Below are 27746 nucleotides of genomic sequence, written 5' to 3'. Positions count from 1 at the left end.
GGGTTGTGTGGATGACACACAGTTGAGGAATGAGGCTCTGCAGTTCGCTGCATTCAGTAACATTTCATTTCTGCCCCCTCCAGACTATCGAGGAATGCTTTTGGAGATGGGACAGCGGTGAAACTTGCCCTCTGTCTGCCTCGCATGAACAGGCTGAAGATCCTGCAGTAAGTGTCAGCCTGGAATTAGCTGGATGGCCAAAAGAAGGCACTGAAAATGGAACAAGGCATAGACCAAAGCATTGCACCGAGATCTTGCACAGATGTTATTTTAATGGGCTCAGGATTGAGAGACCCTCGTTAGTTACCCTGCTGCACCAAACACTAATGATGTTCATTATTTCTTACCTAAACCCATTCCAATGTTGGTGTCCCATCGACTGTACTTGCATAATCTAATTTTAGAGATGAAGCAGACATTATATTTTCAGTAAAGCAGCCCTTTTAATTTGTTTTGACCTACTGACATGAAATGACAGACCGTGTCTGTCTTCCTATCCTGGTGTGATATAGGCATAAAATATGAGCAGCCTTTTGTGGCCCTTCACTACTCTGAACAGGTACCTTTCCGTCAGTTTTCCTGCTGAACTCATTGGTATTACATTTTAAAACCATATATTGGAGTCTTTCTAGAGCTCTAACATGCTGGACTTTCTCATACTGCATTACAGTAGCAAAGCAAGAAGTGCATGAGCTAGAAGAGGTCAGCTAGCAGAGTAGTATGTTTTCCATCCTCTCTTAACACAACTTAGAGAAGCAATCCCAGTGAGGGGAGGCTTCAGTCGTCCAGGTAGGTTCTTGTTTTCACTTGGAAAGTGTGGGGAAATCTGCAGACTTGAGGCCCATCCACTTCTATTCCTAAGGCTGTTCCTCACCATCTCAACCTGATCCCGTGTGCACAGAGCTGGAGGCAGGCTCCCAGCGGTGCCATGCAGCGTTTGCTTCTGCACCAGCTGGCTAATTGTGCTCCTTTATTCTGAGCATGGGCAAAACTGGTGAGCTGCTTGTCCTTAGGGCCAGGTATCCCTGGCAGCAGCAGGAATCAGCATGAGGTGTTGATTCAAAAGATGCTGCAGATTTCTTCTTGGCAGGTTATACGTGAGCTTTTATTACAGCTTTATTCTAAAATAACGCTCCGATACTTGTGTTTCTTTGGCTAGCTTGCAGCACAATGACATCGGGCCAGCAGGAGGAATGGAGCTGGCCAGAGCCCTGGTGGCATGTGGGCTGTTAGAAGAGATAAGGTAGGTTGTGGCAGGAGCGCTGGGGATGGTGCCAAACATAGACTGGTATTGCTCTGCAGGCGGGAGGCATTGCAGCCCACAAACCCTGGGGCTGCATTTAGGCTCTGTCCCTGCTCAGGGTGGCCTTGTGTAAGGCAATCCTTGCACCCCTCCTAAGCAAGCTTTGCATGGTAAGAGGAAGCAGCCTCTGCAGTGCTGGGCCTTGTTTGGCTACATGCCTTTGAATTGTTTTCTGCAGTAACCTGGGCAGTTGCAGAACTTCTAAATTCAAAATTGTTGTGTGTATATTGTTAAGTAACAAAATCAGTTTGAATGTTGGTAATTTAGGTGTGAGCAGGGCAGGTTTTGCCAAGGCTCATGTTTGCTGGTAAATGAGAGCAGAGCAGCACACCCTTGTGAAGGCTGGAAAGCACTTACTGCTGCCCCTGAGCCTTTCAATCCACATCTTCTTCCCATTCTCCCTTCGATGTACAGGTTTACCTTTGTTTCCTCTTAAGACACACCAGTTGCCACCTCTAGTGTCATGTCTTAATTCCAGTTTCCTGCTGTTCTTACAGTTTATCTGAGAACAACCTTGGGGAAGGAAGTATCCGTGCCCTGTCTGAGGGACTGCTGCACTTCAAGCACCTCCGGAGGATTGAGTGAGTTCCAGGGCACTGAACTGCTTGGGCAGAGCTTTGTAGCATTGCAGCAGGTGGTGCTGGTGCCGGATTCCCACTGGTTCTGATGCCAGCACATTGCACCCTCTCTATTTTTTCCCCTCTCTCCTCTGCTTCAGGTTGAAACTCTGTGGAATCACTGATGACGCTTCAAAATTACTCTCTCGTGGCTTCCAGCAATGCCCTGCTGTGGAGGAGATAATGTGAGTGTGGGAATGGGTGGGAATGGAGATCACAGGTATCTCAGGCATTAAGTAAAAGCCAGAACTTAGTGCCCTCAGCTGAGCTTGGCTCACTCACTGGCTGGAATTTCTTGTCTGTCTTAGATTGTCTTGGAACACCCTTGGTAATGGAGGAGCCCAAGCGTTGGCCAGCATCCTCCCAGGGATGGAAAAACTGAAGATCTTAGAGTGAGTACAGCCCTGAGAGTAGCACCAGAAGACTTGTATTTGTGGCAGTGAGCCTTCAGCTGCAGTACTGCTGTGGGATTAATGTAGGAGCAGCAGGCGGACAGGCTTCTGCCATCTGAATGCTTACTTAGCCTGCTGCCAAAGGCCAGCCTTGCTTGGATGATGCATAGAGCACAGAGGTGCTGAGGCAGACTTGTTTAATTGGATGTGTTTGCTGTGGGTATCTAAGCAAACGCTATCCGACCTATGCTTCAGGAAAGACAAAATGGTATTCCTTGAGGTCGAGCCATATCATCTAACAGTCTCAAGTGAGCTGCTGCTTGCAGTCTGTTACTTCTCTTTGGTGCCTAGGGTGGTCTGGATAGATGAGTACCCTTCTCAGACAGCCTGTGGCAGGGCAAGAAATACATAACCCAGGCTGTTGTGGCCTAACTGTGGGCCTTGGGCCATGGGAGAACATGGGAAGTTCTGATGCTGCTCCTGTGCTGGAGCTGGATTCAATGTTACACATTCAGGTCTGATCCAGTGGCATCACAGTGCAGCACTATTCGGTGATAGGGACCATCATCTGCTTCCCTCCCCTTGGCCCTTTGGAACATGTGGTGTGTGCCTTCCATCCCTCAGCTGGACAAAAATAATAGTTTGTGGTTCACGGGATCAGGATCTGAGTTTTGTTTGTCTTGGGCAGGGAAAACATGCAGTAGAGCTTACAAGTCCTATTGCTAGAAGGAGGCTGTGGGCAGCAGTGCGTGCTTCTTGTATAAATAGGGCTGCGGTCATCAAGACGAGGCTGGTGTCCATTGTGGAACGTGGTTGTGCTTGTGCAAAAGTGTAGCTCTTAGACAAGAGAAAAGAGGCAGCAATGGTTCTGCTGTTTTCTGCTCTTGATTTGGTTTTGCTTTTTAAAACTCTTTGTTTTTTTTTTAACACAGCCTGGAGAAAAATCGCATTGGTGCCCGTGGTGCTACCAGGTTGGCAGAGGAACTTGTCAGGTGCCCAGAAATTCAGTTCATAAGGTGAGTTCATAAGGTGTTACTGAGGGCTGGGGCCGAGTGTTGGCCCATTTAGGAGAATGGGGTGACCCATCATAGGAGAGATGTGACTTGTGCTGGCCTGCTGCCCCAGGTTGTCTTGCATGGACTAGGATGCTGCAGGGCATCCAGGCACAAGCCATGGAAAGTGGGGGTTTGCTGGATCAGAGAGAGTCCTGGGACAAAAGGCCTGAGGGCATTTCAAAGCTTAGGCCTCTCCCAACCTCGATCACTGAGCCCATCTTAGCAGGCAGGCGTGTGCTGAGTTGCTGCTGTGTTGCTGAACTTTGACCCTGCTTTGCTCCTGTCTCACTTTCGGACCAGCTTTGATAAGAACCCAAAGCTGCTTCTTCCATTTAACTGCTGTGCTGGGTGTGCCACCTCCTGGCCCACCACACCAAGTCCTGCATTCTGTGTTTGCTGTCATTGCAGGCTGTGGGACAACCCGGTGCCCAAGGACCTCGCTGAAAGTTTGACAAGCCAAGACCCAAGACTGTGCTTCTCCTTCTGTTAGCAAAGGACAGGCCTCGCCTGATAGCAATTGCTCTCTGTTTCCCATTGACCTCAAGAATTGCACTAAAAGGGATCCTGAAGAACACAGGAAACCAGAATTCCTCCAGTTAAAACCTGTGATTATGTCTTCCTTCGTTGCACTGGATGAGATGTGAGCACTTAGGTGTGTTTTGTTTATGGTGAGCTTTCATTGTGAACCAAAAGCCTGAAGAACCGCTGCTGAGCAGGCAGCATTCTCACTGTACCAACTCTCCAGCTAGTTTTGGGATGATGAGATGCATCTGATCACACTTCCAGAAAACAAGCAGAATGCTTCATTATCTTTAATCAAGATTGCAACACCTCCAGGATGTTCCAATCAAAGGATGAACATCCTCCAGGAGAGGATGTCTTTTTTTCTTACAGAACCGTGAACTGTTGACACAGATACGAATGCACTGGAACAAGCTGCTTGGAAACTGTGTGTAGCTCTTTGTAAGATAGCTCTAAAGGCTGTAATGTAGGTTGTTTGCTTCATAGCAGGCTTTCCCTCCTGCAGAACTGCTTCTGTTTCCTGGTAAAGCCTTTGTGTTATTGTAAAGTGAATGATGGATCAATGGTTGTCCAGCAGTGATGGTCGGGCAGTGATCTGTATTTGCATGGAGATATTATATGGGTAGGCTGATACTGCCATGTATTTCAGTGAGCAAACTGAAAGTACTGAGGCTTGTAAGAGAGCTGTGACTGTTCATTGTGAGAAGATACGCCTGCTTTCCTGTGCAGCTCTGCGGGGTTTTGGTGGCGTTTGGATGGCCCGCTGTGTCTTTGAGGTGATGTGAGGGATAAGTTAGCTTGACACACCACAGTGTGGACTGCAGAAAGGATCCTTCAGGCCTCTACCACTGAATCCCAAAGCCTGGCCGTGCGGCTGCTGGACCTGTGGAGACCAAAGGGAGAAGATCCCAAGCACTGAGTTTGATGTACTGCCAATGAGACCGACCACAGCTGCCCCTTGTCTGCATGGAACGACAGCTTGCATTGCAGCTATGTGGTTCTCATTATTTATTAACTTGTATTATAATGTTTTCCTTATGCGTTTGTGCTGCAAATATTTCATCCTTGCGGTGAGCTCATGGAATTTTGTTTACAGCAGCGTTTGCCCTGGAAAGAGCAAACTGCAGGGCAGGAATGGGAGCGAGGTGGAAACTCAGGGCTATCAGTGCAGCACTGCCCTGGGCTTGAGGCATCACACAGTGCCTGGGAAGGCTCCATGGTCCCCTACAGCTCCAGGTTCACCCCCAGATCCCCGATTACCGGCATCCATCAGCCCCGATTGTGGCTGCTTAGAGGGAGCGCAGGACGCCAGGTGTCAGCAGAGCCCTGCTTGCTGTATCGGCTGCTTCGGGCCTGACACGTCGCTGTGTTAAATCTCAGCGTTTCGAGGAGCTGCGATGAGGGATGAGATCAGGATGGGTGTTAGGAAAAGAGTGGTGGGACGTTGGGACGGGCTGCCCAGGGAGGCGCTGAGGGACGAGGGCAGAGCTGCTGGAAGGCGGGCTGTTGCTTGGCAGACCTCGGGGGTCTTTTCTACCCGTGATGATCCCGTCCCACCCCCGGTCCCAGCCTGATCCTGTCAGTGCCGGTCCGTCCCGTTGTGCCTCCAGTCCTCCGTGCCCAATCCCAAAGTTTCCGGGGGTGGAAGCTGAGGGCTCCCCGCATCCCTTCCCACCCACACCGTTAGCCTGGAGCGTTTTTAGATCCTTTACGACGTGATTTCGTCTTTATCACCGCCCCAAAAACCCAGCGGGGCCCACGAAGGGCTCGGGGCCGAGCCGGACCATTCCCGCCCACGGCGGCTCCTCACCGGGCTCCGCTCGGTCCCCGCGCGCGGGGCCGCCTGAGGGGGCGGAGGAGGGGGCGGTGCTGCGGGCCGCACCCCCACAGAGACGGCGGGCAGCGGCCATGGCGAGGAGCTGAGCCCGCGGTGTGCGGTGAGTGCGGACGGGACGGGACGGGGCGTAGCGGTGGTGGTGCGGCCGGCTGATGTCGGAGGTGTTTGCCGGCAGTGGTGGTTCTGCGATGGGAACGCTCCGCACTGCCCCGTTGTGTGGGAGCCGTTCGGTCCTGGGGTGGGCGAGGAGCAGGAGAGGTGGATTTATTTGGTGGTAGCCGTTGTTGGGAGGGAGCCGAGCGACCAAACGGCTGAAAGCAGCAGCAAAATGCCTCCTTGTCGCTCCGCTAAGAACTCCTTACGGCTTCTTTGAAACCTTTGTGGAGGTTCCTGACTCATCCTTCACAGCTCGGGCTGTTGGCTGGGCGCAGGTGAGTTGGGGGCTGTGCTTCTTGTCTGCTCTGTCTGGGCCTTTGGGACCAGATCGCCTGGGTTTTACATCCAGCACGAGACTCCAGAAGCTGAGGAGGAAGCATTGGGCACTGTGGGGCTTGTGTTACAGATGGGAACAAATCGGGGCTGGGAACACAAGTTTTGCTGCTAATTGACACGTCCAGCTCTGCACAACCATTCCAAGCAAGTTTAACATTCCCTCCGGTGGCTTCTAAAGGAGCCGTGAATCCACCAGGCTTCAGTCCCCTTACAAGCAGTGTTTGGGGTTTCGTGTCCCTGCTGCACAAAACCCTATCAGGGTGAAGCTTCGTGCCGGGCTGTGGGGAGGGAATCCTTTAGGAAAGGAAAAGGTGGGTTCTGAGAGCTGATGTTCTGTCTGTGTGCAGTGCGAGGCTGAGCACCGGCTGCAGGGCTGTCATCACTGCCTCCTCCATCGCTGCCCTCCTGCTTGGCTTCTGTCCCCAGCATCATTGTGCCTCGGTGTCAGTGCACTGGTGTGAATGAGCATTGCACAAAACTTAATTAGTGCTTTTTATAGCATCAGGCTTTGAACTTCTGGCTGTTCAGCAAGCCCAGTGCGTGCCCCGGCTGGCTTATGGTGACCCTAATGGATGTGGGCTAGGGATCATGATAGGACACATTGTTTATAGGGTGGTGGAAGCCCTGGTTCCTGCCCCACAACCAGCCCTGCTGCTGCTGGAGGCTGACTGGGAAACCCCTCTCTGCCAAGTCCTGCCCTTGTGTGGGGTGGAGGGGCCCGGGGGCTGCAGGTGTGTATGATGTTGGAAAATGCTTAAGGATATTTCTCATTGCTGAAGTGATTTTTTTTCCCCCTTCTGCCTCGTGTTGGCTGGGAATAGGAATTCAATTACAATTTGGAAGAAGAGAATTTGAGGTTTAATATATTAGATAAGCTTCTCAATAAGCCAATATACACTAAGCGTCCTGGGGTTGGAAGGAACAAATAGTTTCCATCTCGTATCAGGGTGGGAAGGCATCAGTGCAGCTGATGGCGTCTCCTGGCTCCTTACACCCCACAGCCCCAGCCCTGGGATCTGTCTCCAGCATTCACTTCTCAATACATGCAGCCTGCTGAGGGTTCGCTGCCATCGCCAGCATTCACAGTGACATCACTCTATTTTCTGCCCTAAATCACAAATTTCCCTAAATCGAGCCTGAGAGGAAGCGTGTATTTAAATGAAAACGTGTGGTTGTTGTGGTGTGTACCAGCCAAATGAGTGGCAATGGGGCCTGGTTGGAGGCTGGAGACAGCCCAGCCCTCCCTTTGCTCAGTGGTGCACTCAGACCCACCTGGGCTGTTCCAGGAGCAGGGAACAAGTGAGAGATGATCCTGGAGGGGAAAAAAGTGATGGAAATAGTCAAGCTGTGACCCAGCCAAGGGTCTGGGTGCAGGGACAGTTCCAACAGGATGGGCTGATGACACGCTCATGTACTGAGCTGTTACAGGCACCAGGTGCAGGCTGGTGAGTCCACTGTGATACCTGGGTGAGGCTGCACTGCAAACGCTTTGCTTTGCAAAATAATCCTGTCCGTGACCATGTTTGTTTACAGAACTGAGCTCAGAGATGTCCTCTGTGTGAACCCAGAACTACCTGCTTGGCTGCCATCTCTCCTGTTCTCTGCTTCTCCCCTACAAGGAGGCTGTAGTGGGTAAATTGAGTCATGGCTTCTGTGCCGTCCTGCAGGAATCGGTGCACTTCCCCAGGAAAAGAGAAGCCTTCTGTTCTCTATGAAGAGAGCAATATTGATTCCTTCTTTCCTACAGAGAGGAATAACTGAAATACGAGGGTACTGTTAACATTAAGAGCCCCCCATGTTCTGCATCACATCACAGCCCGCTGTCCCACTCTAGGCTCTGTGCTCACCCTCCCTCCCTATGAGGAGCTGTTATTGTTCTGCTTCCCTAAGAGCTGCGCATCTGTTTCCTTTTGTAACGTAAACTCTGACCCCGTGTCCGAGTTTTGGGGCGGTTTGTTTTCTCTTTCGCTTTTCTTTTTTTTTCCCTGTTAGTGCTGCAGATGTGGTCGGTGAGATGTGCTGCTCGCTGGGCTTCTATGGGGGAGGGAGAAAGAGGAGGAGGAGGAAGAGAAGAAGGAGGAAGAAGGAGATGGGAAGGAAGGAAGGAAGGAGTAGGAGGAGGGGAAGAAGGAGAGGGAAGAGGGAGGATGAGGAAGGGGAAGAGAGGAAGGGAGGGAGGAGGAGTGGGAGGGGAGGAGGGGAAGGAAAGAAGAGAGGAGGAGGGGGAGGAGGAGAAGGAATTGCTGGACTGCTGGAGTTGTATGAACCCACAGATGGGGAACACCTCTCTCTACCCTATGCTTAGGGCTGGTTATCAGGCAACTGCTGTGGGCAGTGCTGGATGTCAGAGAGATGCCATAGTGTGTTCCTGGGTGTGACATAGGGGTGAAGGGACCAGACAGGTGTGTTCCCTGCTGCCCAGAGCCATTCTTTGGTGAGCTGGGCATGCATTAGGGAACCACGTGGCAGCACAATGAGCACGAAGCTGGCAGCTGTGATTATACGTTGGTAGAATATTTGGCTGCGGGTGCCAAGTGAGTCGGAGGACTTCATTTAGGGCGGTGAATGCAGAGAGATGAGAACAAAAAGAGAGGAGAGGCTGGAATATAGATGTGGAGAGCCAGCTCCGAGCTCCAGGCATCCCATCACCCTGGGGGAAGGTAGTGGATGTGTGCCATCACCTGGCCCAGGGATGCTGCTGCAAGAGGGGTGATACAGGTGGCCAAGACCTCATTTGGGCATCTCCATCCACTGTGCAGAACTGGCCTGTGTCAGCAGCTCCCTGATAGAAAAATCATCTTTGCTGCCATCGTAGGCTGGTGGCACCTTTTGTCTTCCTGGGGAGTTTTTTACTGGGCACCCCTGTGACACAGTGGGCAGGATGGAGAGGTCTCATTTCAGGCTCTGGGAACTGATGGCCACCGCTCCCCTTCCTTATGGGTGCTTAGGCCACTGGATGGGAGGCAGGGTTGGACTGCAGACAATGTGCAACACACTCAGATGTTCTGGTGCCAGCCAGCCCTGGGAAAAAGCTTTTTCCAGTGAGTCATTTGCTGTCTGTGCTTTGTGTGAAGCAGTGATGAGATTTGGGGGAAGGGGAGAGATGGAAAAACGCAACCCAGATCTCCCTGCTCCAGCAGGACCCCATCTATGCCAGCACAGCTGCCCTGTGTGTGCTTGTTGAAGGCAGCAGCAGAAATAGAACAGGCCTGGCTATTTTAGGACATAGATTGCATGATCTGGGTGTTAAAATAATAATAATAAAAAATCTTTATTTTAGCTGCAACTGGCAGCATGGGCTTGGAGAGGAGCAGGCAGGTAGTGCCTGCAGGCAGCCGGGCTGGGAGGTAAAGGGGCTGGGAGGTCTTCTTTCACCCTTTTTGATGCTGTTCAAAGAACCAGGTGGTGTTTCTCCTCAAGGATACGGCAGCAGGGCTCCTCACCTGTGCTTCATTTTGGATTGCTGGCAATTGGGAGTGGCAGCGTTTGGTTGGGTGAGCATTGGTTTGTGATACAGAGGGGTTAAATGTCAGAGCCCTGGGCAGATAGGGACAGCTGAACCCGTTCCCCTCCTTCCCCTTACTCTGCAGCAGCAGCAGCGTCCCAGCTCCATCCCCATTCCATCCCCACATCCCTGCTCCATCTCCAGCAGCAGCAGAGCATGGGCGCCTGCTGACACTTGTGCCCAGGCAGAACAAACAACTGATGCTAATGAATTGGGATTTCCATGCCAAACAGATGGTTTATCAGGGGGAGGATGATGATGTTTGAGGTTCTGAGATAATGTGGATGAGCCAAGGAGGGCTATTGGAGAAAGGTACTGAACCAGCTGATGGGCAGAGCCGTCTCTCCAATAACAACCCCAGCCATAAAAGTTTATTAGTTTGACTCAATCTGAAAATGCTTCTTCCTCTCTTTCCCTCATCCCTTCCCTCTCTTTGCTCTTTTCTGTCAGAAACATGTTATGTTTGTTGCAAGTGGACTGTGCATCAGAAAGCAAAACTGCCTTGTGGGAGGTGGATGGGGTTGTCGCATAATAATGGTATAAAGCTCACATTTATCTCTGTAACACAGCTTTGATTGCAGGCTTCTGGTAAGCTCTTAGAATAGATGAGATCTTATCAGGCCCTGTAATTCACCCCTTGCACCCGGTCATACAGCGGCTGTCACACTGGCCTTGCTCTGCTCTCAGGGATCCCTTTGCCTGTGAATCCAGCTCACTGCTCAGCTGGGAGGCCCTTCTCACCAGCCCACAGCCACAGGGTTTGTGTACCGAAGGCGTGGGGATGTACCTGGGGCTGCTCACTGCCTGGATGACACAGAGGTGGGGCATACAGGAGGGGACTCTTTCCCTGCTGCAGTGCAGTGAACTTGCTCCAGCTCATGCTTGTTAGACCTGCTCAGTCTCCTCTCACCCTAATATTGGCTGGTTCACCGCTTCCCTTCTCTTCCCATATTCCCTCTGCTCCATTCTTCATTCAGGATCCTTTGCCTTTTGCCTTGCCTCGCTGTGCTGCAGGAGGAACAAGGCAAGGCGGTGAGGTGAGGAGGGAGATCAGCAACAGTGAGATGTCCTGTGAACAAGCTTGTCCATAGGCAGAAGTGATGGCTGTGATAACTGGACCTGCTGCTCTTTGCCAGCTCTTGTTTCTTCCTGCTCTCTTAGGGGACATACAGTGGACATCACCTTTCCTTTCAGACCTGCTGTTTGTGGAGCAAAGCCAGCGCATGCTATAGTTGCAGTGCTGGGCTCCTCCTTGGTAACCCCATGTGGCTGCTATGTGAGCCTTTGGCTGTGTGTCATTTGCTGCTGCTACCTTTCTGCTTGCCCTGAGGTTTTTCTCCTCTTTCTCTGTCCCGCAGACTGCCTGGAGCTGCTGCTGCTGGAGTCCATGGCGTACACCGGGACCCCACCGCCAGTGGGGCCCATTGGCTCCCAGTACTGCGTCTGCAAAGTTGAGCTGTCCATCTGTGGCCAAAACCTGCTGGACAGGGATGTCACTTCCAAGTCTGACCCCTTCTGTGTCCTGTTCATGGAAGTCAATGGAAAATGGGTGGAGGTAAGTCTTGAAGCTGCATGATTTCTGCCTCCTATGGTTTGTCTCTGTGAATGTCCTTAATGACGCTTGTGTTTTGATCACGGTATTGAATGTGGCTTCTACACCCTGTGAAGGAAGCTTGAGTCGATTCCTTCATTTTTCAGAGCACTTGGAAATCACCTGGCTTCCTGTCTGGGCATTTCACCAGTGCAGACAGGCTGTGGACAGAGGAGCCCACTGCCTTGGCACATCCTGGCAGGGCTGGGCTCTGCGTGGGCGTGGGAGCCCAGGAGCCAACCAAGTCAAGGCAGGAGGTGTCACATAAACCATCCTTTCCCATGGATGTGTGCAAGAAGTGTTGTGTGATCAGAATTCCTTAAAAAGGAGTAATTCTGTGCCTTGCTTTGTTAACAAGTCCTCAAGGTAGTTAAGAAGAGAGGACAGACCCTAATTCCTAACCAGAGAAGAGCCTCTGCGTTACTCACGGTTGGATCAAGCGAGATTAACGTTTCTTCCAGTGTCTTTATCTTTTCCCTCCCTCTGTGCTCAGTTCCCAGCCAGACTCTGGCACAGGAGTCCTGTGATAAGGGCTTTCATAAGGTGCTTTTAACAGAGAGCTGTACATTCCCAAATGAGCTTACACTGGGACCTGTGGAAGCTCTCAAGCCCCCTGAAGTTCTGCAGGTCTTCTTGTTGCCACGCTGTCTCTTGACCAAGTCGTGCTTCTCCCTGCAGCATCATGGCAGCCCCTCGAAGGTACAGCAGAGCAAGGTGTTGGGTTTGGGCTTTTCTTCACTGCAGCAGGAGCTTCTTGGCAGCCTCAGGGCTGGAGAACTGTCTTATAAGGGAACTGTGATGTTTTGGAAGAAGAGGAGCTCAGGGGAGACCTCATTGCTCTGCACCCCTGAAAGGGAGCTTGTGGTGAGGTGGGAGTGAGCCCATCATCCCAACCTTTATGATTCTTTGAAAGGCACTTCATCACTTCCATATGAAGCTTCATGGAACAATTAACCATCGTGACGTCCTGCTTGGAACAAGATGTGTTTTGGGGTGAGCAGAGAGAAGCTGTTCCTTGGATTCTGTGTCTCTTATAGAGCTGTTCCTTGGGTTTCACTTGAGAAGCTACTTTCTAAGGAATAGGACTGTACTGAGTGAAGGTCTGGGAACTCAGTCGTGTGGAGCACAGCAGACGGGCTGCTTGATAGGAGTGCCTGCATCCTCTACTTTTAGACTGGTTTTGGAATGAGGTGAAGCAGAGCAGGAGCTCCCAAGGGTGGTTTTTGTGGTGCTTTATTGACTGTTCAGCACATCACACGCAGAAACTGTAGTTGTCATTCCCTTCTGCAGCAATCCTTGTAGGGCAGAGTGTTGTCTGGGAATGAATGAATGTCTTGAATTCAAACTTGTCTGTGTGAGAACATTTTGCTCCGTGCCTAGAAAATACCTTTTGGCTGCAGAAGGAAAGTTTCTGAGCTAAAATGCTTGCGAAAAAACATGTGGATTTCATCTTAGAAGAGCAATTGGAGTTAAGCAGTGTAAGGGCTCTTTGGTTTGTCCAGGAGGGAGCAGACAGGTAGTGCCTTGGGATGTGATAGATGGACTCAGTGCTGGTCAGCTCAGCTCAAAAGACCAGCTGAGGGACATTAAATCACCCCAGGTCCCAGGAAATTGGGTGGTCTCTTTTCTGACACTTGGATTTATGGGGCAGCCTGAGCACTTGGCCAGGAAATGGTGAATCAATGGGCATCAGCTCAGGCTTCCTGCAGCTGATCTTCATGTCACGGGCAGGGTATAGGGGCAGACTTCACTTTCACCACATTCTGCAATTAACTGCACAGCAGCAGCCTGGATGAAACTGATGAGCTTTCCAGTCTTGATAGGTGTCATCTCTTTGACCTGGTTGTGCTTCTCAGGAATTCCTCTTTTGCAGTCAGTAATGTCTCAGTCCAGTAGTTTTGATTCCAAAGCTTTTTCTCTCACAATGCAAGTTCTGCTTTTTTTCCCCCCTTCTGCTATTTTTAGCTGTCTAATTGGCAAAATAGGCTCTCCAGCAGCAGGTTGTTTCATGCTCTGCTGCTGTGCTTTCAGCAGAGGTCAGTGCATGACCCAGGCTGCAGACATGTGGAGCATGCTGTGGGTGTAGCCAGCACCCAAGCCTTCCTGCATCCCTGTGCTGTGGTAGCACAGTGGTGTCAGCCTCTGTGCCTGGGTAGTGGGCTGCTTCTTCCAGCTGTCATATTTGTTCCCAAATACAATTAGTTTGTCTCACTGAGCTTAAGAGGAATTTTAAAAAGCCCCAATAACAAAAATGGTCATGAATCAGCCTTGGACGGGGTGGTAGAGCGAGAGACAAAAAGCACAGGCCTAGAAGTGACATAAAGAAGGGTAATATGTCAGTGTTCTGCCTGATATGACATCATGCTGTAGGAGCCAGGACGAACCTGGCCTGTGACTCAGCTGTGCCCTCACTTTTGTGCTGCTCTGAGTCACCCCTCCTGAGCCTGGGCAGTCCTCATCTCCCACACTGCTGGTCTCAGAGGGGTATGGAAGCCACCAGCTCTCAACGTGGGGCTCCTAGGATGTTTGTGCTTCCATATAGTGTCCATGCCATGTTCCCTGCCCCTTGGAAAAGCATCTCCCAGGATGCTTGTCTGAAGACAGGTCTTTAGTTACCCTGGTTGCTTCTTTTCCAAAACCTTCGTGCTTTGCTGCTGTTGGGATGCAGAACCAGCTTTGCATTTTGCAGGGCACATGGTTGTGTTGAGTGCTCAGGGGAGGCAGGAGCCAGTGGCGTGTTTATTTCTTGCTGTGACAAGTCCTCATACAGAATGGTCACCAGCAAGGTGGAAGGTAAAGAGCTGCACCAAGATGAGGATTGAAATACATGTGCAGCAAGCAGCAGAGGCCTGTGATTTAGTTGTGCTTCACCCTGGCAATGTGCAGGTGATGGAACGCTTGGCCATCAGGGTGTTAAAGACCCCCCTCACTCTGTGGAGGTGAACTTAGGACACATTGACAAGGCCAAGTGCAAGGTCCTGCACCTGGGTTAGGGCCATCCCCAGTATCAGTGCAGACTGAGAGCTGGAAAGGTGGAGAATAGCCCTGCAGGGAATGCCCTGGGGATGCTGGTGGGTGAAGATCAGGATATAAGCCATCAGTGTGTGTGCTTGCAGCCCAGAAAGTTAACCATATCCTGGGCTTCATCAGAAGAAGCATGAGCAGCAGGTCAAGGGAGGGGATTCTCCTCTCCTGCTCTGCCTTTGTGAGGCCCCACTTGTGGTGCTGCATTTGCCCTATAGCATCCCAGGCTTGTCTCTAGCCTTGCTGCAGAGACATTCTGGATAACAGCGGGGCAGATGGAAGCATAGGCAGCCTGCTGTTGTCAGATGGCTGTTACCCTAAAGGGCAGGTGCCTGCCTGATGTGAGTTCGCTTTTTGTCCTGTTTTGACTTGTTCTCAGGCTTCCCATTAGCTCAGGGTACCATGAAAGGAGCTCAGATCCATTCCTGTTGCCTGCACAGTCTCATTAGCTAGGCTTGAAAAGGGATTTGTGTTGTGTTGTGCTGTTCAGATAAGGTAGAGCTCATTGATGGCTGCTGCTCCTGGTCTGCCAGGAGCATCTCTCTGAGCAGGCATATGGGTGGTGGCTGAGAGGGAAGGATCTGTGTGAAGCTGTGTTGCCCCAGTTGGTGCACAGCCCACTCGTGTTGGTTTAGTTGATTCCCATCTCCCCAGAGGGTGTGGTAGGTGGCTATTTTAAGAGTACAGCATTTACTTCAGTCTTCCCCTGGCAATTAAAACAGACTAAGTGACTGACTTTAAAACTACTACAATGGTGTGTATATAACAAACGTACCACGTTTTCATTTAGTCCCTCCAGGTTATCTCTTGTGTGCTGAATGAGTTTCACTGGGACTATGAGACTGTGTGCTTGCTTTATTTTTTTCCCTTTCCTGCTGTGATGTGTTTATTTCTGGCTCTGCTGCTCTGGCAGGCATCCATCTGTCCTGCAGTCCATGGTGTCAGCACAGGAGCTGCTTGCTGCACACAAGCTGCCATGGGATCTGGGTTGTGTCTTGCAATGATCTGAGTGCTGGCTCCCCTTGTTCATTTCAGGGCAGGCTGGTGGCCCTTTGCTGCTCCCGTGGCTTAGGGAGCCAGCAGTCTGATCATGGGATGGTTGTGGCCACCAGCATACTGGTGCAGGAGGGTTTTGGAGGCTTTGGAGGAGTGCATTGTGACCATCCATCAGCCTTCACCTGTTGCACTCTGCAGGGTGCTGCATTCTGGTTATCTCCCTCTGGAAAGTCCCTTTGGAGAGCAGTGCCAAGTGTTTCCCATGGCAGCAGGTGCGTGTAGACATGAAGCCCATGCGTCTGATGGTTAATTACATATCTTAGGCTTGCAGTGTGTCCAAGCCAGGGCTGCTGCTGCAACCTCTGCCACTGTTGAAATATCAGAGAAGAGCAGCACGTAGCAGTAAGGGAACCTGCCAGCTCCAGCTCTCCAATAAAACATGAGCTGAGGGGATCTCTCTTTCCTTCACGTGGGAGTACCCAAACTCCAGGTTGTATTGCAGCAGCAATAGAAGGGTAAGGGTTTTTTGCGCTGTCTTTGCACTTTGGAGCCTCAAGTCTGTGCATTTTGAGGCCATCTGATCAACAAAATGAGGCTGCAGCAAAGCTGGGTGTGCTCAGTGCATTGTTTTTAGGCGACAGCCACAGCTGGGATGAGTTGTGTCTCCAGCTGGCCAAGCTCTAGGCTGCTGGAAGACCCACTTCAGACCTGGGAGATTCCCATTTGGACCCACCTCGCATCTCTCCTGTGCTGGGCTCAACGTAATCCCCCATTCTGTTTGTACCAAGGAAGTTATAAAGATGCTCTATGTGGCTGAGGGAATTCCAGAGCTATTTGGGATATCAGAGTCCCCTGAAGTCCTGCTTTGTGCATCCTTCCAGCCTCTTGCTTCTGCTAGTGCTTGGTGAAACCCATGAAAAATGGACTGTGGTGATTTGGTGATTTAAGTGTTTTTTCCATCAGAGGCCAAGAAGGAAGAAACCACGTGAATGTTTTGTTATGAGGTCTAGAAGGAAACGCTGGAGTTGTGACACTATTTGATTCTTCACTTGTTTTTACTGTTAGCTGTGTGGCCTGGAAGAAATAGCTTTACCAACTTTGAAAGCATTTGAAAGCATTACAGCTGTGAGTCTGATTGGCAGAGGACCAGAGCAGCAGGTGGAAGGTGTGAGAACATCAGCTCGATGGACATTCTGTGTCCTGGAAAGCAAATGTCAGAAGCTTACACAGAGGTTGTGGCTTCAGTAAGGTTTGAGACCACCCCAAGGCCAGGCACAGGGACACAGCTCTCTCTTAGATGCATCCCGCCTTGCACGCATTTAGGGTTGTGTCTGCTGTGTACCTGTTGCTCTCATGCTCTGTTGGCCACCACAGGGCTTCTAGATGTCAGGGCTCCAGCTGCAGTCAGAGAAGAGACATTGCAGTGAATGGGTGCAAAGTACAGATGTCTGATTGCCCATTCTTTTTGTCTTTGCAGCTCGACAGGACAGAAACAGCTGTGAACAACCTCAACCCAGCCTTCTCCAAGAAGTTTGTTGTTGACTACCACTTTGAAGAAGTGCAGAAGCTCAAGTTTGCCCTGTTTGACCAGGACAAGTCGAGCACACAGCTATATGAGCATGACTTCCTTGGTGAATTCTCCTGCACGCTGGGCACGGTGAGTCTCTGATAAGAGATCCCTGCAGCTTGCTGTTCTCCAGCTAAGGGACCCCCAATCACATCAGCCACAGGGAAATTGAAGGGGGCAGAGCTACTTCTCTTAGCTGCTGTACATTTTGCTGGGCCATTCCTGGTGTGCTTGTCACACTTGATCTTTTTGGGTTCAAGTGTTTCATATTAGGGCTGTTGGTCACTTGCTGAAGTCTGAACTGGTTGTAGGGTGGGCTTCTGTTGCTTGTAGGAAGACCAAATTTGTTTGTCAGTAAGGGTTATAGTAACAGCCATGATGACCAGTTTGGATTTGGACTTGAGAAGCTTGCGGGTGTTTACAATTAGGATATATTGCAGATCTGCTTCTTGATTATTTTTTTGTTGCAAAACTTTTGTGGTAAGGATGGTACCTTCTGTTTGAGGATCCAGCGTTTGAAAAACACATGCACAATAACCTCACTGTTGGGCAGTAAATCATGCCTCCTACTGTAGCGTGTTGGTGCAGGAATGTGTCTTCTGCTCTTCCTATGGAAAAGCTTTTGAGACAGATGTGATTTATAAGCCTTTGGAAGGTCTTTGCATTCATGAGCCCAGACCCTGTTAGAATTTGGCAGCGAAGTTCTCCAAACTTCTTTGTCTTCTGAGCATGCTCTGACTCAGAGGCAAGAAATGAGGGAGATTTTTCCATTCTTTTTCTGCCTCCAGCTGCCCAGGACTGCTGTGGTACCTGGCATGAGCGAAGGGGCTGGGAAAAGCAGGCACTGTAGTAGGTGGGTTGGTATGGACAGCTGGCCCAAGGTGTCCAAGGAGGCTGGTGAATGTGGTCACTTCATTACGTACTATCTGGTACTGAATATGCCAGAGGGAGCTGAGTAATTTCACTGTTGCCAAGTTGAGAACTTGTCAAAAGAGCGCTGACATTTACAGACTTCGAGGTTTAATGTCTGTGTTTTCAGAAGAGTTCTGTAATGACCTAATTCTGATCATGTAGAAGTTAGGAGACAGCCCAGGAAACAGCCCAGGCTGTTGTTCAGTAGTTTAGGCCAAGCCATTCAGTATTTGTTCTGTTGTTGGCTGCAGCCACCTCTGGCACAGTTCAGCAGTGCTCATTATGAAGGGCACAGTCTTGATGAACACTGTGAAAAGAGAGTTTGTGGACATGAGGAAACAGAGCCGAAGCCTCATTGTGGCTCTGCAGAAGTGTTGAGCTCTGCAGCCTCATACTGGAGAGAAGCATCCTCTGTCTGGGTTGGGGTTGGACCCTGGGGGGTCTGAGAGGTCTTTTCTGATCCAAATGATTCTGTGTAAGGTCCTGGAGGAGCCCAGCTGTTACTGGGCCTGTGGAGGAGAGGGGTGGGATGGGGAGGACTTGTGGACTCAGCCATATTGCTGTGAGTTTTTGAGGTCTGCTTTTAGTCTGGTGAGATGTTTCCATAAGCCTGTCTGGTTGTTTTGAGGCACAATGAGCTGTTGGAAGGGGAGGAGAGCAGGCTGGGGCAGCAGCAACTTGCCTTTGACGAACTGCACGCCCAGCACCTGACTTTCCAGTTCTGTGTTGCCATCAGAGCCTTGTCAGGTTAGCTGGATTGTTTTATTGCAGCTAATTAGGTGTGTGGTGAGATTTAAAAGGATGGTTGGGTCACTCGGAAGCTTGTAATGACCCCTGTGGCCAAGTGAAACCTCACAAGGGATCAAATTGCAGGCTGTGGGGTGTCCATGGTTGCTGCTTGTCAGGTTGTGAAGAAGTCTCATGCCACAGCAAGGCACAGACACCTAGCCCTGTTACTTGGTGATTCTGGGGTGTTTTGGAGCCAATGCTGCAGGGCATGGCTGGATTGAAGATCTCAGCACTGCTGTGGGAGTCTCAGTGGGGTTTTGCATCAAAACTGCAAAAAGAGAGAGAAAAGCATTTCTGGAGAGCAGTAGGAGGAATTCAGGTGTAGTTAGATAGCAACAGCTAGAAGCTAAACCATTTCATTATGGTTTTCTTCTAATTATTATTTTCTGGCTGTGTGACATAGGACCAAGGGTGGAGACAGAAGGATGGATGGGGCTGTGCTTTTAAGCTGTAACCCATAGATTTGGAAGGGCTTGCTGGTGGGAATGGAAGAAGAGCACAGCTGGTTCCAGCAAGTCATTGCGTGGGGCTCTGCAATCTGTGGGGAAAGCTCACAGGGCTCTTGGGCAGCAGTGGTGGCACTGACAGCATCGTGGCCATCTCTGAATGTGGGATCTTTCTTTTACCACCGTGTATACTGAATGTGAATTGACTAACATGAGCAATGATCAGTTGCTTATGAGTCTGCATTTGATCACATGACTTTATTTTTTGTGGTCTTTTTTTTTCTCCTAGATTGTCTCCAGCAAGAAAATAACGAGAACTCTCCTTCTGGGGAATGGCAAGCCAGCTGGGAAAGGGATGATAACGGTACAGTAACTCATTTACCTTACCCATGGAGTGTGTGAATGCAGATAATAAACTGCAGGTGATGCAGAACACCAGCAGGGCTGGGGTTGTTGTCCCTTTTTTTCCCTCGCCTCCCATTTTCCTTCCCACCTTTGGTCTCTTTGGAGGACATTATATTGCCCAGTCCCTGTCTGGTGACTTCAGCCTGTGCTTTTGTCTCTGAGCGCTAAAATAAGAAATGCTAAATCTAGAGAAGAACGCAGTAAATATGAGCTGCTGGTTGTTATCTCGTACGTGACGCTTGTTCAGACCTCCCTGGAGCAGCCAAAGGTAAAAGGGCCGATTCCTTTGCTGACAGTCAGTGGTTTTGTTTGTAGGAAGAGGATGAGAGTTCTGCCGTAGCAACAGGTCTCATAGCAACAGCCTCTGCTCCTGCTGCAGACCCCTTCGGGCAGTGGCTTTCCTGCTGTGGATCTATTTAGTGATTTCTATTTATTTAATTATTTTAAAGAAGAGACTAAATTTAGGCTCGTTTTCCCCCCATGCCGCATCTCCTGTCCTTTTCGTTCACTTCTCTATTCCAGTTTGTTTGTGTTAGAGAAGCGAAGGTATAGAAGAAAAGGCCAACGTGGAGTTAAACTGCAGGCAGGTCTAAAAGCACCAGATGGGTCTAAAACCATTTTAAAAGACCAAGATCTGCCTGCTGCAAGGCCATCTCCCATGGCTGTTTGCTCTAGAGACTGGGAAGATGCTGTTAGCTTTTCTCTCTTAATTGCTGCAGTTAATCTTTAAAGGCAGAAGGGGAAGCTGCATTGAAGCCTGCAGTGGGCACCTGATGCCGTGTGCCTTCCCCAGGAGTGGGCTCTTGCTGCCCCATACCTGCTACTGGAGCAGGAAGAACTGGAGCAGTTGAAAAGTTTCCAGTCAAGTTCAAAGGTTTCCAGCTTTAGAGGAGGAAGCTTCTGATCTGTCACTAATGCATCATTAGAACTAAGGGGGCTGGGATGTCTGCTTCTTTGCTTTGTGTGCTGGCAGCGTTGGGTCCTCCAAGCCTGACACATTGCTGTGCGCTGGGGTTAATGCTGCCAGCACCAACTGAGACAATCTTCTTTGTGCTCACAGAATGTAGGGTTGGGAGCCAAACCCTGCTATCCTCACCCACGCTCTGCTTTCCTCACCCATGGTCCCTTCAGCTTTATCTAGGTCCATTTTCTTAACTGCAACACACAAATGTCATTGGGCTGAGTGCAACAGAAATGCCTCGGCTGGAGTACTGGGACTGAGTGAGAGTCCTGAGGTTTGAAAGGTGTGGAAAATCCCAAAGCTCATCACTGTAGGAATGAATCTTGAGGTCTTTACAAAGCACTGGGGTTGTTAGTTTCCATAGGGAGATGTCACCATGGTTTGTATGTGCAGCCCAGCTCTACCTTGGCCTCTGAAGAGCCCAAAATTGCAGGGACTCCAGGTTGGGTCTGCTGTGGTCTGCAAAGGTAATTTGTCTCCCTGCAGCACCTGTTCCTTATACCACTTTGACCATCGTGCATGTCCACCTGTGGCTGTGTGGAGGAGTGATGCTGTGGGAAAGGGAAGAACAGGAGACGGGAGGTGGGGAGCAGATGCTTGGGTAGGACACAGCCTGGAGAAGAAATGCAAGTGATTCAGAAAGCAACTGCTAACAGAAATGAATAAAAGCTGGGGGGGGGGTTGTAATAAACATTTGCTTTCTTAAAATACCAGGAGATTCATTAGACGGTGTTCCAGACAAAACCAGCCCACTGGTCTTTGGCAGTCAAAGCCATTTTGGAGGGTGTGTGAGAAAAATCTTTGAAACTGAAGTAATGTGGGCTGCGTTTGTGCCTGCTACAGCCATCAGGAGCTGCAGTGGTCTTTGTCCTTGGGCCATCTTGATGGGTGATGGTGGATGAACATGGCCCCACTCTGGGCAGCAGTGATGCACAGAACTGGCTGCATGAGTCTGGCTCTGGTGGTTGTTTTGCTGGCAGCTGTGTGACCCTGGGCAAAATCATTTTAACTCTCCAGTAGTGGGATATTGTGTATGTTAGGTCTTGAGAAACTTGAGAATTACTTCTGTAGGAGTTGCACAGCTCCAAGGTGTGCATCCTCATGTTGCAGGATTGCCCTCCTTAGTTCAGTGTTCACTGACTTTTCGTATGAAATATGAACACAGCTTCCCCTTGTCTTTCAGATAGCTGCTCAAGAGCTGTCGGACAACAGGGTGATTACTCTGAGTATGGCTGGCAGGAAACTGGATAAAAAGGTGAGTTGTGATGTGTCAGGAGGATGTAAATGTTAAACTTCTGTCTCTTGTAGGCTAGGGAATCTAAGGAGATCTCTGCTTGTGAGTACAGTAGTGTCATAAAGCTGTCTCTATGTAGAAAGCTTGGAGGTCTGGAGTCAGGTCCTGGCTGTGTCACTCCCTGCTGGTTAAGCCCGTGTCTCAGCTTCCCTGCTGTCAGAATGTGGAATTCTTCATAATGCAGGACTTGTGTACTATCATGTCTTAAAAACAATGTTCTGAGCCAGATTTATTACTTCAGTGGCTGCTGTTTGGAAATGTCTCCTGACTGGGCTGACAGTTTTGATACCCCTCAATTCAGTATTTCAGAAGTGCTGAGTGTTCTTGGCTTGTTGCCTCTAGCCCTCATTGAAACTGAATGAGAGTTTGTTTATATATCAAACAGGAGGGCCCATCTTTCCAGACGAAGAAGCACCAACCTCGTGGATATAGATAATGCCAGTTTTTGCTTTGGGTATGACATGCAGTATAACCATAAGCCTTTCTGAACAAAGCAATCTGACCTTATTTACCAGGCAACCAGAACGATTCCTCTTAAACCAGTTCTGTTGCTAAGCAATCGATGTGTTCTGTTTTTTTTCTTTCCCTTCCTAGTGTCTCCAGAGCTTGCATTGTTGGTAGGATGGCCCTTGGTTTTCAAGTCACAGTAAAGCGTGCAGCCAGGCAAACTTGCTTTGTTCAGTCCCGTTGTCCAGGCCAGATGGTTTATCCAAGTGCTTTTCCCAGCAGTTGGGAATGACTGTTTACTTTGCTTTTCCACTTATCCTGTCTACTACTCCACAGTGCAAGGAGCTGGATGCTCCTACTGGGGAGTTGCCAAGTAATTTCATTTCCTGGATGATCTGGAAAACATCTTTGAGCTGGTGACTTCTGAGATGTGGCTGAGTCAGCCCCATGCATGTCAGTGAAGAAATCTCTGATACAGCAGTTTTCTTCCTATGGAAAAGCCTCTGCCCCTTTGCAAGGCAAGGGATGAGATTTCATCCTAGATGTGGTTCCTTCATGCTTCAGGGTCCCTTTGTAGCCATGGCTGTTGTGAAGACTAGAGCCAAGGATCTGGTTCCTCACCTAGCCTCACTGTGATGCTGGTACCTCAGACATATATGCAGTTGTTATATTGACAACTTAATTGTTGTAATCACTTGCTCCAGGGTCAGGAGTTTCCTTTCTAACCTGATTTTCAACCAGATCCTTCTCCTAGGTTATTTAAAGCTGAAATCTGGTGATATTCTTCCAACAAGTCTACTATCCTTCAGACTCACAGTCAAAATACAGAAATCCAGCATCTGCCTGCAGTGTTATAGGCGGACAGTTTGTGATGTAGACATAGTTGTGCTGGGCTGAGGATTGTGAATAATCTGTCTGGGTTTCCTTCTGGTTTATCAGTAGATGTCAGCATAAAGTTCCTTGCTATGCTTCTGCAATTACCAAGAGCTGGTGGAGTTTCCTTGCTGATTCCCCTAAGACAGAACACCGTATCAGTGCTCAGAGTCCTGCTGGCACTCAGGGGATGGTCGTGTCGATTCAGAGCAGAAAACAAATGAAAGTGGTCTCTGCACATGTGAAAGGAAACTGCAGACATTCAAGGCAGGTTGGATGGGGCCCTGGGCAGCCTGATCTAGTGGGTGGCAGCCCTGTCCATGACAGGGTGGGAACTGAATGGGCTTTAAAGTCACTTCCAACCCAGCCATTATACACTGCATCCAAGCTGAGAGTCTCGTACTGGCATCCATACTGCAGACCAACCCTCTCCACAGTGTCCACCCAACACTGGGACCTCTCTCAGACCAAAGGCAGGTTCTCCTCCCCAGTGAGTTGTCTACACGCTGCTCACTGCATGGCTTCAAAAAGCAAGGCTTCACAGCGGGGGAATGTCAGCAGCAGAACCAGCCTGAGGCTTTTGTACCTTATGTCAGGTCAGCTCTTGGTGGAGTTATTAGAAAAGGAAGAATCTTGCAGAAGAGAAGGCTCAGCCCCAGTGATCCCAGTCCCAGCAGCTCAAGTTTCCACCTCCTGTCAGGCTTGCATAGGTGAGCTGGTGTGGTTCTAGAGCCCACACCTCTGTCACTTCCTGTGGGACCAGTGGCAATGAAACCACTTTAGGTTGCTGGTTAAGCCACAGTAGGCAGGGCCAGGGTCCATGGGGCTGGCTGTGCACTGCTTGTTCTCCAATTCAGCAGCAAAGCTTTGGAGCACTGAGGCCAGGCTGTGTGTAAGCAGGCACAGTACTGCAGCCAAGTCTCTTGCAGAAAGAACGGCTTATCCTGCTCCTCTAGGAGAAAACACAGGAGAAAAACAGCATCGGAGAGTCTCCCTGCAAGCTTTAGTGGACTGTTCTTCATTGTGGCAACTGACTTGTGGCAAATTATGTAAAATAAAACGAAAGCAGTCATCAGAGGTGACTGAGTTTTGACTAGAGCAGGTTCCAGTTTCTCCAAGCCGAAATACTTTGCAGTGATTTATGTCTCCAGATGGCCCTGCAAACAGGGTTTGGATGGAAGCACTAAAGGGTTTTCTGCTGGAGCCTGCCACCATCCCAACTACTGCTTCCTGGACCGGGACCCTGAGCATCCCTACTGTGTCCCCTGGAAACCAGAAGGATCCTCCAACCATTTGAGGATTCAGGCAGCCACCTCCCCCTGGAGTTCTCAGGAAACAGGAAATTATTTGGAGTGTTTGGGGTTGGGTTGGTTTTTATTACAGTTTTTCTGAATGGGAGCAACTATCTCTTGCAGGTGCTGGGGTTTCTCTCATCAGCCCTCCCATGCTGCTCAAGACCTCAGTCACCGTGTGCACATGCCCAGCAGGGATGTGTGCTGTGTTTGCCATACAGCAATGTCCTTTTATTGGGGGATATCTAAGGAAAGCAAACACATGCTGGCTGAAGTCTGTGTGTCTCGGAGGGTGTTGTGTGATCTCTGTCAACACCCATGCAGCTTGCTCCTTCAAGATTTGCTCTGTTCATGCTTTCCTGCTGTGTGTAGGAGGGTTTTCCCCCCCCTTCTTCCCAGACTCTCCTACACTTCATAATTCTGTTTGTGCTTTGAAGCTCTGGTTGTTTTTCTAACCCAAACACAGCTGCCTCCCAGCTGGGGCTGTTTGTCGTGGCATTGGTGTCCAGAGAGTGCGCATGGGGGTGGGATCCACGAGCAAAGTCCCACAGGCACGTGCCTGGGTGCAGGAAGGCCATGACACTGATAGGACCTGCAGGACTCAGACAGACACCATGGGAATCAGCTTCCCCATGGTCCACTCATGCACTGATATACAGGAAAAGAAGGAGGAAGGAGTGTCTTGTACCAGTGGCTGCTTGAGCAGCTTGCAAGACCTTGTATAAGCTGTGTGCTGTTGTTCTTCCCCAGGACCTGTTTGGAAAGTCAGACCCTTTCTTGGAGTTCTATAAACTCGGTGACGATGGGAAGTGGATGCTGGTCCACAGAACAGAGGTGAGCTACTGCAACACCATGATCCTTAGCTCAGCTCCTTTTAAATGTAATTACATTATCTCATAAATCCCTGATAAAGGGGGGTGGGATCTTGGGAGGTGGTTGAGGGTCTTGCTGGGTTTTCATTTAAGCAGTGAGGCAGGGGAGAAAGTGTTGCAGCAGCTTCCCTAAGGTACTGCCCTTGTGCAAGACAAGCAGCTTTGTGTTTTAAGATCAGATACAAAGAAAGTAAGTTCTCCATTCCTGTAGCTTCAGGTGCATGAGTGCAATCAGTGTTAGCCTGGGGCTGGCATTTGTTGTGTCAGGAGAGATGTGGCTGCAGGGAAGAGTTAGTGCTCTCCATCCAGCCTGTTATATAGAAGGAGCTGAGCCCAGCTGGCTGTGTGCAGTGAAGGAGCAGGATCCTCACACCGCCCACCCGTGGGACCCGACGGCTGGCAGCATATGGGCTCCACTCCACACGTGTGCCTCCCTGCGTGGGCTCCCTGCTCTCCCAGCCTCCTGGGGGAGGTGTTTACAAATTCTCTGCTAAACTGTGCTCGCAGTGTCAGGGTTTTTCTCAGTCTGTCAGTCTGTAACATAAAAGCCCGTTGTGAGCCCCACATGGTTATTTGTCAGCTCGGTTCTGAAGCCACGGGGACAGACGTGCTCTTCGTCTGGCTGGGCTGCTCCTGGTCTCAGCAGAAGGAGCCAATGGCTTTGGAGAGAGGAGAGGCAAAACTTCCTGTGTGCCTTGTGTGCTGAGGCTGTGGGTTCCTTCTGCAGTGCAAACAAACACCAGACTGGCATAGGGTTGGCTCTGCTCCATGCATTCCCCGCATCTCCTGTAGCTCTGGCTGCAAAGCTCCAGGGTCCTGTGCAATGGGTCCTCTGCTCCAGGGATCCCTGTGTTTGCCTGATTCACATCAGTCTCTCTCTCTGAGCATGGCACCTTTGTGAAAGCATCTTCACGTGCCCTGCAAGCACCTCCAAGGTCTGCAGCACATACAGCTTGCATTCTCTCGGTACATGTCAAAAAGCATCAATTGCATTTCTCCAGCTCGTGCAGCAGCTGTTACACAGATAAGGCAAGATCTGGATTTATCGAGGGCTGCTCAGCTCTCTGTGATGGTTGTGGTGTCCCAACACTCTGTTTAGGTGGAAGTAGTGGGGCAGCAAGCGATAGATGTGGGGGACAGATTTATATAGGAGGAAACATCCCCTGCTTCATGTCTGTGTCCTGTTTCACCTTTTGTAACCACATCCTTCTGTTCCCACCCCACAGGTGATCAAGTACACGCTGGACCCCGTCTGGAAGCCGTTCACTGTGCCTTTAGTGTCACTGTGTGATGGAGATGTGGAGAAGCTGATTAAGGTAAGGACAGCCTCTTGGCTTCCTCTCGGGATGAGGGGAGGCCTTGTGGCAGCCTACAGCTTCCTTGCAGAGAAGTGGATCTCCACTCTCTAGTGACGGCGGCAGGGCCTGAGGGAACAGCGTGGAGCTGTCAGGGAAGGGTCAGGTGAGGGTTAGGGAAAGGTTCTGCACCAAAGAACGGCAGGCACAGAAAAGCTCCCCAGGGCAGCGGGAATTGCCTTGAGCTGCCAGAGCTCAGGGAGTTTTGGGACACCACTGCTCTCAGACACAGAGTTTGGGTGGTGCTGTGTGGAGCCAGGGGTTGGGCTCAGTGATCCTTGTGGGTCCCTTCCAACTTGGGATGTTCTGTGATTCTAGGTCATGTGTTACGACTACGACAGTGATGGGGGACACGACTTCATTGGGGAGTTTCAGACCTCAGTGGCCAGGATGTGTGAAGCCCAAGATGCCTTTCCAGTAAGTGCTGCCATGTTTTCTGGGCAGAATGGGGCAAGGGCATTGGTGGCCACGTTGCTCCTTGGGGCTTCAGCCTGTGCTGGGGAAGCTCTGAGATGAGGAAGAGCTGCTTTTTCCTCCCATCTGCACCAAAAAGACTCAGGTCACTGCTCTAGCTGAAATAGATGTCTGAGTTAGAGTGTATGAAGGCAATCTTGTCTGAAAACCTGAAGTTTGTCTGAAGCAGCATTTGAAGATGCCTTGTTGTCTGGGGGGGCAATGGAGGGGGCGTTCCCTGCATGCCCGTGCTGCTGTGCATGACATGCCAGAGCACATGACTTGGGTGCAGTTGGGGACATCCCTTTGCTTCCTCCCCTCGCGTGGCTTGGCTGCTGCCCTGCTTATGTAAGCCCCATTGCCTCGGGGAGCAGCATCTGGGCAGAGATGAGGACTGCACCCAGAAGGGTCGGGCACTCTCTGTGGCCCGCACATCTGCGCCCCAGCTGCTGGGGGGTCTGGCTCTGAAGCAAGCAGTCTCAGCGCTGGGTACCACACGCCAGCATCCCTTCTCCCCGAGGCAGCTCCTCGTGACCTGTCTCTTCCTTTCATCTGGCCACATTGATGTGGGTAAATACAGAAACAGGAGCAGAGATGCTCTTGCCGCAGAGCAGGCACCGCACGTTTGCAGATGGGAACAAGAAGATGAGAACTTAAGTCCCCTCTGCTGCAGTAACATCACATCACTTGCCTCAAGGCTTCACTGTTTTCATGGCCTCCAGCCCATTGGTTGATGAGGACCTCTG

At 50.4% G+C, this 27746-nt stretch overlaps 2 protein-coding genes across 10 annotated transcripts in view; both read left to right on the top strand.

Annotated features, from left to right (window-relative positions):
* The window catches only part of NLRC5 (NLR family CARD domain containing 5), a 34187-nt gene extending 29260 nt beyond the window's left edge, over nt 1–4927 (top strand). For 2 of the 6 annotated variants that reach the window (XM_015873643.2, XM_015873639.2), the window contains exons 42-48: nt 84–167; nt 1160–1243; nt 1801–1884; nt 2022–2105; nt 2229–2312; nt 3245–3328; nt 3776–4927. In XM_015873643.2, the coding sequence (XP_015729129.1) occupies nt 84–167; nt 1160–1243; nt 1801–1884; nt 2022–2105; nt 2229–2312; nt 3245–3328; nt 3776–3857 (586 nt within the window). In that variant the 3' untranslated portion in view covers nt 3858–4927. Of the gene's footprint in view, nt 1–83; nt 1244–1800; nt 1885–2021; nt 2106–2228; nt 2313–3244; nt 3329–3775 lie in introns of those variants that run through there. The other 4 variants (XM_015873645.2, XM_015873644.2, XR_001557639.2 and 1 more) reach the window with 3 other exon arrangements.
* A 500-nt stretch (nt 4928–5427) lies between these two features.
* CPNE2 (copine 2) overlaps nt 5428–27746 on the top strand; it is a 36257-nt gene continuing 13938 nt past the window's right edge. Inside the window, exons 1-8 of one of the 4 annotated variants that reach the window (XM_015873694.2) lie at nt 5428–5826; nt 11082–11278; nt 16812–16991; nt 19338–19412; nt 21598–21669; nt 25071–25154; nt 26419–26508; nt 26866–26964. In XM_015873694.2, the coding sequence (XP_015729180.1) occupies nt 11111–11278; nt 16812–16991; nt 19338–19412; nt 21598–21669; nt 25071–25154; nt 26419–26508; nt 26866–26964 (768 nt within the window). In that variant the 5' untranslated portion in view covers nt 5428–5826; nt 11082–11110. Of the gene's footprint in view, nt 5827–5885; nt 6158–9694; nt 9713–11081; nt 11279–16811; nt 16992–19337; nt 19413–21597; nt 21670–25070; nt 25155–26418; nt 26509–26865; nt 26965–27746 lie in introns of those variants that run through there. The other 3 variants (XM_015873697.2, XM_015873695.2, XM_015873696.2) reach the window with 3 other exon arrangements.

The sequence above is a fragment of the Coturnix japonica genome, chromosome 11, assembly GCF_001577835.2.
Source record: "Coturnix japonica isolate 7356 chromosome 11, Coturnix japonica 2.1, whole genome shotgun sequence".
In the NCBI taxonomy this organism is placed as follows: Eukaryota; Metazoa; Chordata; class Aves; order Galliformes; family Phasianidae; genus Coturnix; species Coturnix japonica.
The sequence above is the reverse complement of the archived record's forward strand: the minus strand, read 5'-3'. Positions and strand labels throughout refer to the sequence as shown.